Below are 18,646 nucleotides of genomic sequence, written 5' to 3'. Positions count from 1 at the left end.
TCCATCCTTGTTATTTTATCCTCATTTTATATACAAACATTTTGCTAAAGATGAAGGGAATATAATCTGTTTTTCATGTGACTTTGTGACATGTGACATATAAATGTGGGCTATCATGATGTTAGCCTGCTAGTATGATCATGTTAATGTTCATCTAGCTAACCTGGGTCTTTGGAGGGAGGACTTATTAGGGCCCGAGCACGGAAACCGTGCGAAGCCCTATTGTATTTCAAATGTTTATTATTTTTTTTATTTTTATTTTTATTTTTTTTATTATTATTCCCCCAAATGAATTGCCTTTTTCAAGGCTTTAATATCCCCAAAAACTCATGAAAATTTGCGTACCCCCCCAAAGTCGGGCGTAAAATTTCGTATTCTGGGGGTCTCGCGCACGCGCGTACAGAAATGGCTCTACGGCGCCATCTAGGTTTCGGTTGTCGGAGGAGCCCCCGGACACGGTTTCATCCACGCGGATGAGATTTGGAGGGTGTATGAAACATACCGAGACACACCAAAAAGTCTCTTGGTGACCCGGGTTTCGGTAAAGGGTACGGCGGCCATTTTGGGTCAAAGTTCACGTTTTTGTGATTTTTTGCTCATTTCCAGGGGTCGTATTTGAACGAACTCCTCCTAGGGCTTTCGTCCGATCCTTTTGAAACTTGGCACATGGGTTCATGAGGCTTTGACGATGAAAAGTTATCAAAATCATAACTTTTTGATGTACTATGTCAGAGGGGCGGGGCCACGAAATTCTCCATTTTGCCATAAAATTTCAAAGTGCTATAACTTTGTGAAAAATTCTCCAATCTTCACCAAACTTTGAATATATAATGGCAGTCTGGCCTAAAATACATTTCCACAAAAATATTCGGTGATTTTCATAGCGCCTCCTAGTGACGACAAAAAAGACCACTTTTACGAGATGGCGTGCAGCTCAAACAATATTGATCATATCCACCTCAAACTAGGTGTGGATGTTGTCAAGGCCTTGGACTTGACATCTGAGAAATAATTTCAACTTTTCATAAAAGGGCGTGGCCGTGACGGTGCGTCAAAGTGGACGCTGCACAAAAAAACAAGACTCCATTGACTTTTGGGCTGATTTTCGGGCAAAACTGTGCGGCTATCATATACTTTGTCAGAGCTGTCTGAAACTTGTTGTCCTTGTTAACAGCAGTATTATGCACAATTCGGTTGCATAATTAATGAGGGGGAGGGGCAAAATCGCTCTATAGCGCCCCCTTGAATTTTTCTTTGAAGCAGCCCCGCCACAGTTTTGAACACAGAGTTATGAAACTCAGCTGACTTATGGGGCATCACAAGACCTACAAAAAAGTCTCTTGGAGCAATTTGTAAAATTAACAGGAAGTGACATATTTAAGCATGAAAATCACCATTTTCTGTGTTTCGAACTGTTGAGAAGGGGTCGTATTTGAATGAACTCCTCCTAGGGCTTTCGTCCGATCTTCTTGAAACTTGCTGCATGGGTTTATGAGGCTTTGACAATGAAAAGTTATCAAAATCATAACTTTTTGATTTACTATGTCAGAGGGGCGGGGCCACGAAATTCCCCATTTCGCAAATGCTGTAACTTTGTGAAAAATGCTCCAATCTTCACAAAACTTCTCATATACAACGGTAGTCTGACCTAGAATACATTTCCACAAAAATATTCTGTGATTTTCATAGCGCCTCCTAGTGGAGACAAAAAAGACCACTTTTACGAGATGACGTCCAGCTCGGACAATATTGACCATATCCACCTCAAACTAAGCATGGATGTTGTCAAGGCCTTGGACTTGACATCTGAGAAATAATTTCAACTCATTTGTCCACGAGGAGGCGCTGTAATGAACAAAATTGCATGTGAGCTCATATCTCAGGAACGCTTCAGCGAAACGGAACCAAATTTGATGTCATGCTTCGAGGCGCTGTCCCCAGTCCAGGAAACAAATATGGTGTCATTTCGTCTCTAGGGGGCGCTATAATTACCAAAACTTTTATCAAAATGATTAATTTTGGGGAAACGGTGTGGCCATTTCCACATGCGCACATTTCGACGTGCGCACATTTCGACGTGCGCGCATATGCGAGGGCCCGACCATCGCTGCTTGCAGCTTTAATTATTGTAAATAAAGTTCTCTTAAACATCAGTGCTTTCCTTTTTTTTTTTTTTTGAAGGAATCTTTCCCAAGACTTATTCTAATTATGCAATGATATAAAATATACAATAATAAGCACTTTAGAATTTATGAAACTAAGTAATAGTATTAAAATTGTCATAAAATAATGTAATTAACATTATTTTTTGATCATAGAATACCAAAGTAGATGTATAAAGTGAGGATTACCATGAGGTCAGTCTCTTCCTACTAAAACTTGGTGTGTTGGTTGGGGGAGAGGGTGCTCTTAATTATTAATGATTATGTTCACATGTTTTAGATTTTAGATTTTTTTATTGTGGGCATTCTTTTATGTCTGTCTGCTGACTCTGTCCACAGTAGTGCTCTATTGTACTTTCTGTACCATGACTCCACTCACTTATGGCTGGGCCAGTATCAGCTTCACAGGACTGAACAATCCAGGCATGTGTCAAACCATTAACAATGAAATCAGTTAGTACTCCACATATCGAAAAACAGAGCTCTGGTTTAGCTTTGATGATTAAAACCAGTGAAATGAAATTAAAACAATCTTGACAGACTGACATGAAATGACTGAATGGACCTGAACTTCGTTTCATACTTCAGTGCACTACAGTGAAATATTATCTACTCCTTCACGATGTTGGGTTTAAAGTCACGTCTGACAGCTTTGGTGAGTTCCTCTGCATACTCAGCATACCGCCCAGTCATCTACAAAGCAAGGTACAATAAACAGAGTTGTCATGACCAAACATTTAACTTTAAAGTAGGTCAGATTAAGACATACAGGGAGGCTTCTACATGCATGCTAAGCCCAGTCATATTTACCTTAAAACTCCATTTGTCGCTGATTTGTCTGTTCAGGTTGAGATCCATCTCTACCACCAGTAGCCCATCACAGGTCCTAGAGAGCCCTGGGGTGCGGCTGCCGTCAGGAGCAGCCACATAACTGGACCCATAGAAATGCCCGAAGTCATGGTGAGCTGCAAAAAGAGAGCTATCTGTAAGTGGCACTGAAGTGACTGACGAGGGGTTTAAGGTTATCCTTGCAAAATAAATCTCTTACCTTTTTTTCCATCGCCAGACGTGAATTCACTTTTAAAATGTTCCTGTGTGAAACACATACAAGTCACACAATGAGTCGACACGCCTGAGCACAGGAGGACTCTGTCTGGAGGACTTCACAGTCTAATGCTGTGTGTCTGTTCAATAATCGGTGATGGTGACGAATAGGTTACTGATACCATATTTCTTTAATTAAATACAAACTGTGATGTATTTCATCCTCTAGCCCTGCACTTTTCATAGACATAATTCTATATGCTGTTGTTGCATCATACAACATCAGATTGTAGTTATAGAGACTTACTTACCGTCCCGACGCGGTTGATTGCACAAGTGAAACAGTGGTTAGCTATTGCTGCATTCCTGGCCTCTATAGGCCACATGGGTTCACTGCAGAAGAGGAAGAAATAACATTACAGCATAAATAACAATGTAACAACAACTTCAGCACCGCATATAAAGATTGCAATAAGTCTGATAACACTAAAACTACAGCTGAGAGTACTACTACTGCATTGCATTCTCTGAAATCAAGCCTTGCAGGGAAAAGCAGACAACTACCCCGGACCCCAATCAGACTTTCATCAAATTGCCACACAGCAAACATGCAAACATGTGGGCAGATAACACTGAAGCATGCAAAGTACAGAGTGCAAAGAGTGGACGGAGAAACATTTGGTTAACAGGAGCCCAGCAGTTTAAATGACACCCTCTATAAATTGTTAATACGTAGATGCATGCATGCTAGAAATCCTTCCTCCATTTTGTACCTTACCTGAGCGCTCCAACAGTAGCTGAAGGGTTAAAGATGATCTCAGCTCCATTCATACTGTACATGAACCAGTTGAGAGGGTGATGGCGACCGTAGCAGATATTCACAGCTATCTTCCCAAACTGTGTCTGGAACACTGTGTGACCAGTGTCGCCCTCCATGTAATATGTAGACTGCAGTGTAAGATAAATAGCATAGCAGTTACCATCACACAGGTGCAGTGGATCACAGAGTGTAACAGAAAACACCCACTAACCTCATTAAAGTCTCCAACCCTGGGGATGTGGTTCTTCCTGCTCTTTCCCAGGACATTCCCGGAGTTAGAGATGACCACTGCAGTGTTCCACAGAGTGCCGCTCAGCTCTTCTCGCTCCAGAATTGGAGAGACAACTACCATGTTGTATTTTTTGGCCAGCTATTGACAGAATTCTGGTGTTATTAGGCTTGTGTTCTGTGGTAAATCACATCGTTGCACTGTGTCAGACCTCTGGAATCTCACCTCTTGGCAGAAGCGTGTGGTGCTTCCTTCTTCAGCAGACTCTGCAAACTCCGTCCATGGTTGTTTCTCGCGGGTGCAGAAAGCAAAGGGCATGGCTGTGGACAGCAAAAGACAGGTCAGTCTATTTTATTGGCAGATACGTAATGTGGAGGTCTAACTCATGAAATCACTCACTCCAGGTCTCCTGAAAGCAGATGATGTTTACACCGCACATGGCTGCCACCTCAACCATTTCACCAACTCGGCTATGCATGGCATTGATCTGTGGAGGGGACCACCAGAGGATTTACACCAGTGACTTCTACCCAGTATGCAGCATCCTGTCTGTCTCTACCACACTGATACCACAATTGGCGTCTCATTCCATACCTGGTCCAGGATGGGGGCATCAGTGGGCAGAACAATGCGGTGCTGAATCAGTCCCACGCGGATTTCCCTGGGTGGCCTCAGTTGTTCCTGCACAGCTTCAAACTTGTAACCCTTCAGCTCAAAGCCACGCTCGGAGGCAGCGTTCACGGCACATGATGGGAGGTCCAACTTCCTGTAACAGAGAGGATTCTTCATGAGTGTATACACAACGAGTGACACGTTTACATTTGCAGAGAAGGAAATCATGCACAGTCACACATCGATGGTGCAGCCTTCAGGAGCAATTTAGGGTTCAGTATCTTGCCCAAGGACACTTCGACATGCAGACCGGAGGAGGCGGGGATCAAACTGCTGATTATCTGATTAGTGAACGACCCGCTCTACCTCCTGAACCACAGTCTGTTTTTGTGTCTCTCACTTGTTTTTTTTTGTTTTGTTTTTTTTCAATCAAATCAGCATGACTACAGATGTCACAGATCCTGCCCATTAATATTACAGTCTGTGATAAGTGAACTCTAAGTGAACAAATTGAAGGTACATCTAATAAACCACCTGTTTTTGTTTTTACAGCTGAAACAATTAGTACATGAACCATTGAGTCATATAATTAATTTGATAACCAATTATTTCAGTCATTTTGTAAGAAACGTTTGCTTGTTGCAGCTTCTCAAATGTGAAGATGATCTGCTTTTCTTTGTTTCTTTGTAAACTGTTTAAAGGTACAATATGTACGATTTATTATTGTTCACATGTTTTCATCAGTGTAAAATCACCTGAAAATATGAATTGTTATGTTTTTGTTACTTTAGAATGAGACATGTATATCTGCAGACGCTGCAGGTGCTCCTCCATGGAGTCTGTTAACAAATGAACAGACATCATGAAACCACAAAAGTTTCTCCTTCATGCAAGGAAGGAAAGGATGAGGCGAGGTGACTGCAATCAGCAACTACACTGTCAGATGGCACTAAATCCGACACACTGGTCCTTTAAGTAGTTTGCTTTGTGCTTATGATATTATACTTTTTGTCACATTTGACAGAAAATAATCCATGAATTGAGAAATTCATCTGCAGATGAATCGATAATTAAAATAATTATTAGTTGGTTTACACATTACACATGGCCAGGGCATACAGATGAAGACTAGCCTCTTGGCTAATTCTGGCATATTTTATCATAGTTTATCAATATAAATTGTAAATAATTCAAAAATGGAGATGTAAATAAATCTCTACATGTCTAGTTTCAGGTTGTGTGCTGGACATGAACTCAGCAATAACACCATTATTATCACCATCAGTAATTAGTAATTAGTCAATTGTGACCTGCTTCCACATAAAGTTCGTGTATAAAGTTTAAAAACTTGTTTAGGACAGGTTAAAGGTTGTTTATCGGACGCTGCAGCTCTTTCAACACAGACCAAAGTCCACTGAGCACAATAATAATTCACCAGAACAGAGGGAATGAAAAACAGTGACAGAGAAAATCAAATCATAGACCTGTCCTACAACTCACTTGGTGTCCTTCCCGAATAAAATGCGTTTCACCTCCGTGATCTCGGCCTCCGGCAGGTGCGTCTCCAGGCATTTCTCCAGAGATTCAAACTCACATGCGGACATCTCTGCGTGTCTCTGCGGGAGTTTCACGCAGCAGAAGCAGCAGCAGCAGCAGCCTGGGGTCTTCCGGTCACTTAACTGTGTGCACGTTTTATGTGTGTTACACTCGTTATGCAAGGCACAGAGCTTCACGCAGCTGAGGAACTTCGGAAGAAGATCCACCGGCTGATCGGGAAGGTTAGTCATTAACCCTATGTATCCCTCCGCACGTGTGTGTGTGTGTGTGTGTGTGTGTGTGTGTGTGTGTGTGTATACTGTCATTATTTAACCAGAAACTCACTGTTCACTCCACTACACACACACATATACATACACACACACACACTTAAAAATATGAAGTCCTTTTTAAATGGACTTCCCACAAAGAATAACTCAAAAATGACACAGTTTGATTTGAAATTGCCGTAATATGATTTGGATTGTTGATGTGAGGAAAATCTCACGTTTTCACGTTCACCACATCAACATATCTTCCTGCCTCTGCTCACGGCTCACGCTGAAATGTGTGCAGTCACGTCATGGGGCCCAACTATCCAGCATGTTGTATCATGTCATCACATGATTAAATAAAGACATACATATTACCCAGCAACCATCATGACAAAATCTAAATAAAACCATCTCAGGGTCCACTCTCTCTGCATATCTATATATACTCTCCTGCAGGGCCCACTGATTATTTAAATATGCAATTTAAGTCAAATGAGCTGATCTTTCTTGTTTCAGAGAGGTGAGGAAACACATGTTGCCCTCTTATGGATTCACCTACAGGTGCACACGCATGTACATGCACACCACACACAGTGATTCTAAATTCCACAGACTGGTCCTTTAATGTCATTTTTCATTAAAAGAAAAAAAATAAATAAAAATATATATATATTCATATATATTTATATATATTCATGACTTAGTTGCTCTTCTTGTACAGTAAACTGTGCTTAAAGGTACATATAAAATAAAACAATGCATTTTTTCTGATTTATTGTATCAGATGTGTCTGTGATATCACATCTGTTGTGGAGAATTTGATTCATCGATGGTCAGTTGAGTCAGGAGAGAGAAAGTGCACAGTAGTCCAAGATGTCTTATGCTGAAAGATTTATTGATCAAAGAAAATAGAGGATTCATCAGTACACTTGTCTTGTCATGATGCTGCCTCAGTTCTGAAGACGCTGTCCTCTCTGCCCTCAGGACAGTGGCACAACTACTCTGTCCAGAAATGATCACTAGTCTGCAGACCTATGTTTCCCCTTAGAGGTCTGTCATTGTTATCTGACTCTGTGGCGGCATCAAGGGTATGTGTTGTGTCTATAGAGTGAGAAAGCCCTGTCCTCTGACCTCAGTTACCATAGTAATAATCAGAATGGTTCCTGTTTCCTTAAACACAAACATACAGCTGTTCCGCATCTCAATGAAAGAATCTAACATTTAACACTGTCCCTAAAGTGACCTCAGCACATATGCCTGATCCTGTCTAACTACATATGTGACATGCTGGAATGGAAAGTTCTCTCACAACGTCTACATAAGCATCACCTCTGAGAGTTCTATGTACATCTGAAGGTTCTTTCAAAACCTTTGTGGTTTGCAATGGAGCAACGAATAAACAAAATAAGACGTGGCACTGTCTGACATTTGCCAACTTCCTACTTCTGATGAATTTACCAGATTCCATAGATACAGCACTTGCAGTAGCTGGTGTGGGTGTAAATACGTCAGTTTTGTTTCAGGTTTTCTGAATGTGAAGTCTCATATAGAAACTATTTCATGTTATCTGCAGAGCGGGTATTGCTCCTAGTTCGTTTGCCAGGACTGCTCCTCTGTGTCCGTCCTGCTCTCATCTTTCTGTTTCGCTCCTTGTTGGGGTTTGACAGTTTATTCAGCAGCTCTACAACAAAAGAGTTGACCAATTATCACAGGTTGACATACTATATTTTTTTATTGTAAACATGAGTTTGACCAATAGGAGGCCTCAGAGAGCCACTTCAAGGTAATCAACACTGATCAGTGTTCAGGGGTTTGGTTACCTGTTAACTCAGGATGACTCTGGCTGAAGTTAGTTAGTAGAGATACGTATTTCCGACTTCCAGTATCATCTCCTGAAGTGAAGTAAAGTCATGAACATTTATTCATAATAAAACAACTATCCCAGTTTTACTGTAGAATACCTTCATGATCAGCAAATCAAGAGTTTAAACTACTATATCCTCCAAAATAAAAGCACAATAAAACAAAAACAAACACCCACTCAACTAAAATCGTCCCTTTCCATAAATATTAGATATCTAATCTTTGAATCAGGCCAGAGATTGTTAACTGGATGAGGTTTTAAATTTGGATGGACTCACGGCTGACTCGCAGGAGGACGTAGTATTGTCTCTCTTCCAGCACGCTGCTGGTCAGAGCCACGCTTTGCTGCTTCCCCTCCAGGTTCATCACTCTACCACTCCTGTCCATCAGATCAACACAGTCTGCAGGAGGACGCATAACATTTAATGGTTTGTACTACTAGAAATATAAAGAGAATTCTGATGTCAGTCACTGTCATCAGTTTACAAAAGTCTCACTAATCAAATTATGAATGCTATTTCTGACATGATGATATTCAATTGATCCCAGTGAAGAAATACATAAGGGTTGTTTCAGCCTGCTGCTGCTGTTAAGTACCTTTGAAGTCCAGACCACACCTCTCCTTTAAATGATGGATGAAGTTTATCAGCTTACAGTTGAGATTGAACATTTCCATCCTGCTGTCTGACAAGAAAAAATACTTGTTACCTCTATTAAACATAAAATATTGCACATTTAACTATTGTACTTACTTTACTGCTGTATTAAATACAGTATATGTTGCAAACATTTCCAGTGAACTCAAAAACAGCCTTCTGATACCAGGTTTAATCCTGCTCTACATCAAAAAGGACAGTCAGAGAGAAATAAATTAATTCAGGAACTGACCTCCAAACATGATAGTGACAAACATTTTCAGGTCCTGACTACAGTTGGGCTCCGTCAGCACTGACACTGCCGCTGGTTTAAAGCATCTGTTTATTCCAAAGAGCCCAGACAGTAACACGTTTGGACTGAGCACAAAGTACGACAATAGAGGCCCTTAAATCAGTGTTGTGGTCTTTGTGACAAACACTGCATGAACTGGCCCCTGTAATGTAGAGATGGTAAATACACACACACACACACACACACACACACACACACACACACACACACACACACACACTCTCTCTCTCTCTCTCTCTCTCTCTCTCTCTCTCTCTCTCCTCCTCCTCTTCTATTCCTTTTCAAAGCTGAAGCCTTTAAAATGAGGGGACAAGGCACCACTGTTGCTTGTATCCATGGAGTCTCTACACACAGACAGACCGGCACTCTGGACTTTATAGTTGTTGGACAGTGATGTCAAGATTGACTGAAAAAAAAGGCTTTTTATTGTTTCCCGTCACAGATTGGAACTAAAAAAAGAAATAACCTGACCCAATTCCATTTCTGCCGACTGTAGGAGAATTTTAATCCAGTTTTAATCTTAAATCTGAAGCTGTGTGAGACAGTCCAAATATGAAATTCAATTTGCAAGTAAAACATGAAAGAGCTTCATAGTGCATAGTTTCATGTCATTGCTTAGCTGTTTAACTTTACTGTTTTAGTTAACTCTCTGTCTTTGGCCGTAGCAGGAAGTTCTTTTCAGAGAAATTGTTCTAAAAACTCACTGTCCAGGTATGTTCAGCACCAGAAACATGGGAGCATTAAGTGGCTAAAGAGTCAGATAATTCCCTTAGGAGTGGCCAAAAACAGAGCCAAAAGAAATTGGATATTGGACTTACAATCACCAGGTGGACTGGGTTCTGACCATAACTACTGGCTAGATAACAGGTTTGTCATGTCACATTAGAAGGCCAGTGGTTTTGCAATTTATTTCCAGAGATGATATGTCAGTGTTGCCGATTCCCAGTGATGATATGTCAGACTTTTTTCTTTCTTTTATCTCACATATCACATATCGTCATCTTTTAGTGCATTAGTGGATTTAGTTGCATCTAACAGAATAATTGTGGTTGGCATTCCATTTGTGCAGAAGACACAACCAGTGCGAAAAAAAACCCCTATCCAACTATCCAGAGCGAGTGTTTAGTTTGTCTGTTCTGAGCTACTGCAGAAAAAAGGCGGTTCAACATGGCAGACCCTGTGGAAGACGCACCGCATTTACTGTCTCATAGTTCTTTTGCTTCCGCCAACTCTTAAGGGAAAAGGCTGGCTCTTTAGCTGCTGAATGTGTTACTGTGCTCACACTCAATTTGCTAACTTTGTCTGTCTGCATGGTGGAATCATCCTGATCTGAAGGATAGGAGAAACAAAGCAAACTGACCAGCCAAGACATAGTCTGGCACATAATCCAGAGTAAAACTACAGCCTCCATTTTTAGCATTTGTTTTTTCTACAGATTAAAAAAAAAAAAGAGAGAAATAACATTTTACTTTAGAGCTTTGAGCTTTATTAGTGCCTAGAGATGTTGTTTCCTTTGGACAGAGTCATGCTGGATGTTTTTCTGTGTCTAGTTCTAAGCGAAGCTAGATGAAAGCTTTGATCCTCTCATCAGCAAGAAAGCAAATCACAAAATGTCAAACTACGACGAGCTTTCTCACTAGATCTCCAATCGAGCCTAAAACTCTGCATCATAACCTTTACATGACCCAGCTGAGGAGACAAGATGTTACCACGCAGGACAACAGCAGAGCACGAGGACGAGGGAGGTCTCTGCGGCAAATCTTTAAAAAAGCACTGAAGACCCCTGGGGGAAGCTTTCAAAAAGAAGTGGGCCCTGTGCCCTGTAACCTGAGCTCACAGGGGAACTTTGATAAAAGCTGGGAAAATAAAGCACTCCAAAGATAGTTTGACTGCTTAACTAACTATTTCCCAGAAAGAGCAAACCAGATCTCATCTGAATCTGATATGAAACATGACCCTGCGTGGCGAAAACCCAATGGGAAGGCTGGCGTTGTTCCTGCAGCTACTGAATAATGACTGGGAACATTTTGTGGTCATTGCTGAATACAAATAAAGTGCATTTTGAAAATGTAAAAGGATTTATTCAGAGACAAAACTTTGTGCTAGCCTGTTTGTGAGAACACAGAAGGCAATAGCTGCACTGGATTGAGGATGAATTCATCAGGAGAAATGAAAAATGTTTGATTTAAAATGTAATAACTTACAATGCTCTTCAAAACGTTTCCCATCACTCGTCAAACTCGCAAGTCAACATTTACATGAACATAACTTAAATAAACCTACAATCAAGTCACATTGTCGCACAAACAAAAATAAACAGTTACATTTCTGCGTTACTTTACCAGCCTCAGGCTTTGCTTTTGAAAATGTGAAACACACCTGCAGACACATGAACCATTCTGTCACCAGAGAAAGTACTGTTCTTGTTCTCAGTCCAATTAGAAACAGCACACGGGCCACAGTACCAATGATGAAATCAGTAGCCATTTAAATCTCTGCTATGTGACTGAATTACAACGTGAGAGAAAGGAAAATGTGAAAAATGTTTAACTTTCTGCAGAGCCTGAACTTTGATAGGCAGGATAGTGGCTCAGTCTCTGCACCTCACAGGTCCACAGGAGGGAGTGAATCGAAAACTGGTACAAATTATGGTGCTAAGAAATAATCCTCTGTCCATGAACCATGGCAGTGTTAGTGGTACAAGGTGAAAGCGTTCACATCCATGTCCCTAAAAAATGTATAAATCAACATTTTAGCTTTTGTCGCTATGTGTCCTGTGATGAGCTGGCAACTCCAGGGTGTACCCCACCTTTCACCCAAAGTCAGCTGGTATAGGCTGAAGCCACAATGTGACCCTGATGAGGATAAGCAGTTACAGAAAATGGATGGATGGATTTTTATCCTCGATCTATTCAGACCAGAAATAACAGGATGAAATCAATTCTCACACATGGTATATTATTTCCAACTTGCAGTTTAACAGAGAGAGACTTCCTATAAAGGCAACCATCAATACTTTGTCCATTTTTAATGTGTTAGGACGGTGATAGAGCCATACTGTCCCTGGTCAAAGTACATTTGTGTTGAACTATTTGCAAAGAGGAAGCAAAAGCATTTGGTGCTCTTCTTTATTGAAATTAATACCAAACCATTTGTGATGGTTGTGAAATGCCTGCACCTTAAAGATGGAAGCAACAGCTGCTCAGTCAATTTAAACCAGTCTTCTTGGCAGCGCCTGCAACCTTCTAGTCTGTTAGGAAGTCACTATATAGTGGAGACATGTTTGTGTCTCAGCATTCAATGTCCATTTTCTGTTCACATTGCTGCCATTTCAGATCAGGACTTATCCCGATGCTTAGAGAGTTGCTGCTGATGTGATGTTGAAATGTTACTGGCTCCTGGATAGCAGTGAATGGCCCCTCCTGCATACGTCAGGACATCATTGCTAGCTCACTAAAGCAGCTCTTGTTCTGCTTGTTGAACAGTGATGTGACCTGGGCACAATCAAGGTTCTGTTTGTCCTTCTCTTCCACGACTTCGAGTGCAGTACAGTCATGCTGCTCCTCCGCATACTGTAGATGATGACCTATGGGCATTTGCCTAAGGGCTTGTAATGGACACGGGCCTGTCCTAGGACAGTGCGAGATGACCACTGACAGAGGGGGGTGGGATACTGCCATCAGACCGCTGCCTACAGGAGAGATGTGAGCAGGGCAGTGGTAGGTGCTTTCACAGCTACCGGTGCTGTGTTCAGTGAAAAGGTCAAAGCTGCGGCCGTTTGCTTTGAGTCTGATGGAGTCAGTGATGCTGTTGTGTGTGGATTGGCGCATACTGCTGCTGCTCTCATACATCTCTTGCTGGCCCAGGACGTGGTGCCGGATAATCTTCCGGAAGGTCTGTCGGAATTCCCGGATGCGATAGGCATAGATGAAGGGGTTGATTACAGAGTTGGCGTGGGAGAGAATAATGGCCACATACATGATCCAGGGCTGAGGACGAGCACACTCAGGACAGAAGAGTGTGAAACAGTTGATGATGTGTAAAGGCAGCCAGCAGACCGCAAACAGCCCGACAATGATGGCCAGGGACTTGGCAGCCTGGACTTCTTTCTGCAGCGTGGAGCGCGACTTCTCCCCATGAAAAGCTTTCACTTCGATCAGCTTGAGCTGGTGGCGAGCTGCCATGAAGATACACAGGTAGATGGCCAGCATTAGCAGCAGGGGAATGAGTACACAAGCAAAAAAGTTGAAGTAGACCATATACTCCATGACTACCACTTCCTCAAACAGGCACTTCATCAGGCCGGGCGAGCAGGTGCTGTTGGCGCTCTCGGTCAGCTTGTGCCAGCCCATCATGGGGGTCAAACCAATGATGATGGATAAAACCCAGCAGATGGCGATGATGCCCTGTGCCCTCTGACCTGTCACCAAGCTGTTGTACCTGAAGAAGGAGACAATACAAACATCAAGAACCAGCTATGTCTGTTCAAAACTCTGTGAAAGTCAGAAGTTTGTTTCCCAAAGGACGGCCATATTCAAACATCTAATAATAATTTGTATACAGTATATGAAGTTCCCCTTGACTTGTAATTCACTGATCTGATTTCTCTGCGGAAGTACTTCTCATCCTGGAACTAAAAGAGCAAGAATAAACAAAGTCTTTCAGGACTCCTCAAAGGAAGAGTCTATTTTGAGTACGCCTGTAGTGCAGTGTGGGAGAGCAGCTGAGACATTTGGCTAGTTTCTATCACATTCTTGAGATGTTAAAGTGCAGAGGTTAATGCTGCAAAAACAAGCCCCCCATCAGTAACGCAAAGAAAGACGCAGAGAAACCCTCACGTATCTCCAGCAGGAGGAGGAGGCTGTGCGAAAATAGATAGCTGGAGTACTGAAAACAGGAAGGCCGGGCTCGATGTGGCTCTGAGGTTCAGTGTTTTAGTAGGATGAGGTCAGAGCTGAAGCTGTTGGTGACAAGTTCAATCTCTGTAGACATACCGTCCTTAGCAAATTTGAAAGCAGACGTTCAAGATAAACAGTAACGTGGGCTTACACTGTGGGTTATAAGGGGGGGTTACACTGTCTGTATAAGCAATTAGAGCTAAACTCATTTGATTGCTCCAGGGGGACACAGCCTCACGGGAGACACCATTTATGGACTCACTTGTTCAGTTAAGACTTTGTGGTTTAAATGTCATGACTTCACTGACAGATAGATATGAAATATGAATTTTTATGTGAACAGACAGATAGACTAAGATTGGAAGAGACAGAAAAAAAGAAAAGTTATGGCACATTTTAAACATCCTCTCTGTTTAAGACAATAGGTTTATGCGCTTTGGGTTTGTATTTTGTTTCTTTTTTTAACTTTTCTACCACACTTAAGAAAGCAAAAAATAGTTTTAAGAATCTATAACTGATCTATAATGTGTTAATAAATGATTTATTAACCAATAATAAAGCCACTATTCACAACTTATAATAAACCTTTATAAATGTTGTCTTATTATAAAGTATAACCAAACTTTTGCCACACTTGTAACTAAGAATTCCCCATAGTTGTGTCCTCTGGGTTACTGACCTGAGTGGCAACTTGATTGCGATGTAGCGATCTATAGCGATGGCCAGCAGGCTGAAGATGGAGCTCTGGGTGAGGACCAGCACAAAGCAGGCGAGGAACAGGCAACCATAGAAGTTGGAGCAGAAGCCAGTGCTGATGACGATGGAGAAGGGAATAGCCAGAACACCCACGGCGATGTCGGCTATAGCCAGGGACACCACAAAGAAGTTGGTGATGCTCTGCAGGTTGCTGTTTAGGCACACGGCCCAACAGACCAGCACATTGCCCAGCACGGAGAACACAGCAATCAGCAGCTCCAGGACAATGTAGAGGATGAAGGTGAAGGAAGCAGGGTTGTCCGGCATGGTGAGACAACTGGCAAGGTCACTGATGAGGAGAGAGGAAACCTGACCTCAACAACCATAGCTGCAGCCTGGCAGCCGCTGAGCTCAGCTTCCTCACCCCCAACACTTTGAGAAACATCCACCAGACCCTCCAAGCAGCTGTGCCAACTCCCTCACACTAACTCAGCTCAAACTAAACTTTATTCAGCTTCAGATGGAGCTGTCATCTCTCCTCAGCTCACACACGGGACACAGTCGCTTCCATTCTCTCCTGGTGGAAAGCTTGTCTGTTGTGGTCTCCCTTCAGGTCCTTCCCCTTAGAAACGTTTTCCCATGAACTTCTTGAGGAGTTGAGATGATGCCAACAATGCACACCACCGGAACATTATGTCGCTGGAGATAAAGAGGAACAGAAGTGAGAAAGAGGAAATGGTTTTTAGAAGAGAGGAAATGAATTTCATCACACACACTTGCATCATCTTTAGAGCAAGCAAGAGGAGGATTGTATTAAACATGTTTAAACATACTTAAAAATAAAGTATTACTTCCTCCAAAATCATATCATAGTGATATTGGCTTACTGAATGTCACATATTGACCAATCTACTATACATGTTTCCAGTGAAATGACAACGACAAAAGTTCTTCCTTGACTATTTTTCTAAAAACAGACTAGAAATCACTCTCACTAGAAATAACACTTCTTCAGACTTTTCAGACACTCTGGCAGGGGTCACTCTGGGTGATACTTGGGCATTCAAATGGTCATGTTCAAAGATGACACCCTCAGCAGCTTCCATACTCATTTCAGTCTGCAATATGTTATATGTTATATTTGTGGGACTTTGTGGTGATGTCTTCTACAAACAGTGCTCTTGACCGGGCAAAAGAGCAGTGGTGGAGCGGTTTGTGTAGACTTCATCGGTGTCAAATAGACATGTAGTAGCGCTCCCAGAGTTTTAGTGCAGTATGTATGGAGGAAACATGGAGAATACTTCTTGGAGCATCATAGATGAAGGCTGAGACTATAATAAAAATACTATATTATCAAACTGGTAAAGGTTTTAGATTGATATGAAAGTAATCATCATTTTTAATTCTACTTGCTGACTTAAAGTCCATGAAAATCCTGTTTCTTGAGGTTACGTCTAGTTTTTGGAGATTGCAGCTGTGCTGGAACAGAGAGGTCTTTGCTCTTTGAGTCAGGGTTTTCCCTTTGGGTCACATGAGGCCTTTTTATTAATACCAAAGATTTGTTATTTCAGGGTTGATAGCTATCAGCTGCATTTTTTTGTTCATTCTATTTGACTTACAAATAACATTTTTGTTGGTCTCTTTCCTCTGAGCACAGGATATTTATTTGTCTTTATGTCAGATATGTTTGGTGTGTTATAATGATTTAGTCAGCAGTGGTGCAGCCAACACAAAAATCCCAGAGGACAGTAAAGGAAATAATGAATCTCCATAAACTACGACAGTGATTCTCTCATACTACGCAATGCATCCTACAATCAAGCTGCCCTGAGGTGGAATTACAAAATACATCACAGAAACTCCAGGGATTTATGGTGAATGTGAGGTCTTAGGACAAACATTGGTTCACATTAGTGACTACAGGGCATGAACTGGTCTCGGAAATTGATAATCTTAAATCATCTTTGTGTTATCCAGTTGATCAGTCAATGAAAAAAAAAACAACAAATCACCTGATCATCTTCCTCCTGCCATGCAGAGGAAGCACAGGAGGAACAGACATCAAACCTCTCCGCTTCCTGACAACACACATTGTCACTGTGACAGGCTGATGAGTGATTAGACTAGCAAGAGTCTGCCACCACCACCACCAGCTCCGGTAAATCCTCTGAGAGCGCCCTTTATAAGTTTAACAATACAAATGATAATGAAAGCAGCAGTTCATTTCTTTTGTGACATGGTCCACACTGAAGAGTGACACACTAGACAGCTCTGGACTCCCAGTGACTCCCTGTTAATAATAATTTAGTGACATTTTGACAGAGATCCAAACAACCAGGAAAAGCAGACGAGGCAGGTAACAATGCAGCACCTGCCTCGAGGCACGTATCATTTGATGTCATACTTCATATTTGAACTGTCAGTATTCCAAGAAAATTGTGAACACCGTAAACCTGAAAATCTGTCACTTAATCTTCTGTCATCTTCCTCATCAACATTTTTGTAATCTTTGGTTAAAAGTACACTCATTTTTTACGTAACGATTCAACTCTTAAGATAGTTCGAGACTTTTACTCTGATAGTGACCTATCGCATACTTAATGAGACCGGATTCAACTTGATTCAAACCTGTTTAAACTTGAATTTGAAGTTTTCCAGGTAAATACAGTTTCAACACAAACATGCAGTTGATTCTATCACAAGGCAAAAACTTTCAAATGTATTGTGTCCATTGATTTTACTGTTTGTTTGAAAGAATCTGCATTACCTAAGTACAACATAAACGCATTATTGTTGCTTTATTTCTTCATATTAAGTCACAGTTAATGGATGGAGGGATCCGTAGGGGGCCCAGCAGCAAACATTTGGCCCCTGACAGCGTGATGAAGCCAGCTGATGATCTGCTCACTGCGGTGACTTTTCTTCACGTTAATGCCTGCATGATTTTTCTTTGTTTGTTTTTTTTTTTTTTGTTCTCAGGAAACTCAACACCCGGTGTGAAACAAAACATCACTTTCCATTCTTCACACATTTACCGCACGCTTTCACACCAAACCTGCGGTTGTGCACGAACCGCACGCGTTACAAAAACGGCGAAAAATGAACGTGGTAAGACTTCACGCATAATGCCTGAACAAAGTTAATATCATGTCATATATCAGTTAAATAAATGTAAAAATCATTTTTAAAAATGAAGCTTTTTCATACCTTTGTCCGTCACGTCCGTCCGACAAATATGACATATGATGTAATGTCTGATGTGAGACGTGATGATTAAAAAAATATATTACGCAAACGATTTGACACTATTTTAATCCAGAAAATAAACACACTCACAACCTGACCACTCGATCCTGCTGCTGCACAGGGAGAAATAACTGTGTGTGGTGTATGACAGATGAGTCTCTCTCTCACACACTTTGTGTGGCCGTTTCCTCTTCGGGGCGGATCAGTTAAAAGCCTGTTGTATGTTGATGACACACATTAAGCTTTGGGTATCTGTGTTGAAACCTGACACACACACACACACACACACACACACACACACACACACACACACACAC

The 18,646-nt window shown here is 41.6% G+C and overlaps 3 protein-coding genes across 5 annotated transcripts; all 3 read right to left on the bottom strand.

Moving 5' to 3' along the window:
* Positions 1–2,162: 2,162 nt before the first annotated feature.
* upb1 (ureidopropionase, beta) lies at positions 2,163–6,635 on the bottom strand. Its single transcript, XM_010740222.3, has 10 exons — positions 6,368–6,635; positions 4,850–5,021; positions 4,655–4,742; positions 4,481–4,575; positions 4,238–4,396; positions 3,985–4,154; positions 3,518–3,599; positions 3,211–3,253; positions 2,973–3,127; positions 2,163–2,855 (listed from the first exon to the last, which is right to left on the bottom strand). Exons 1-10 carry the CDS (start codon positions 6,469–6,471, stop codon positions 2,772–2,774), a joined length of 1,152 nt encoding a protein of 383 aa, XP_010738524.1. The 5' UTR covers positions 6,472–6,635; the 3' UTR covers positions 2,163–2,771.
* A 930-nt stretch (positions 6,636–7,565) lies between these two features.
* Positions 7,566–9,669, bottom strand: c8h22orf15 (chromosome 8 C22orf15 homolog). Of its 3 annotated transcripts, none has more exons than XM_019264418.2 (5): positions 9,430–9,669; positions 9,139–9,225; positions 8,820–8,942; positions 8,499–8,570; positions 7,566–8,359 (listed from the first exon to the last, which is right to left on the bottom strand). In XM_019264418.2, exons 1-5 carry the CDS (start codon positions 9,452–9,454, stop codon positions 8,232–8,234), a joined length of 435 nt encoding a protein of 144 aa, XP_019119963.1. In that variant the 5' UTR covers positions 9,455–9,669; the 3' UTR covers positions 7,566–8,231. The 3 variants fall into 3 exon arrangements, with proteins under 3 accessions (XP_019119963.1, XP_019119964.1, XP_019119965.1); XM_019264419.2 differs by having other exon boundaries at positions 9,139–9,221; XM_019264420.2 differs by having other exon boundaries at positions 9,139–9,218.
* A 1,309-nt stretch (positions 9,670–10,978) lies between these two features.
* adora2aa (adenosine A2a receptor a) lies at positions 10,979–18,497 on the bottom strand. Its single transcript, XM_010740221.3, has 3 exons — positions 18,291–18,497; positions 15,067–15,782; positions 10,979–13,929 (listed from the first exon to the last, which is right to left on the bottom strand). Exons 2-3 carry the CDS (start codon positions 15,408–15,410, stop codon positions 12,921–12,923), a joined length of 1,353 nt encoding a protein of 450 aa, XP_010738523.2. The 5' UTR covers positions 15,411–15,782; positions 18,291–18,497; the 3' UTR covers positions 10,979–12,920.
* Positions 18,498–18,646: the final 149 nt, after the last annotated feature.

Source organism: Larimichthys crocea, chromosome III (assembly GCF_000972845.2).
Source record: "Larimichthys crocea isolate SSNF chromosome III, L_crocea_2.0, whole genome shotgun sequence".
Taxonomy (NCBI): Eukaryota; Metazoa; Chordata; class Actinopteri; family Sciaenidae; genus Larimichthys; species Larimichthys crocea.
This window is presented reverse-complemented; position numbering and strand designations above follow the sequence as displayed.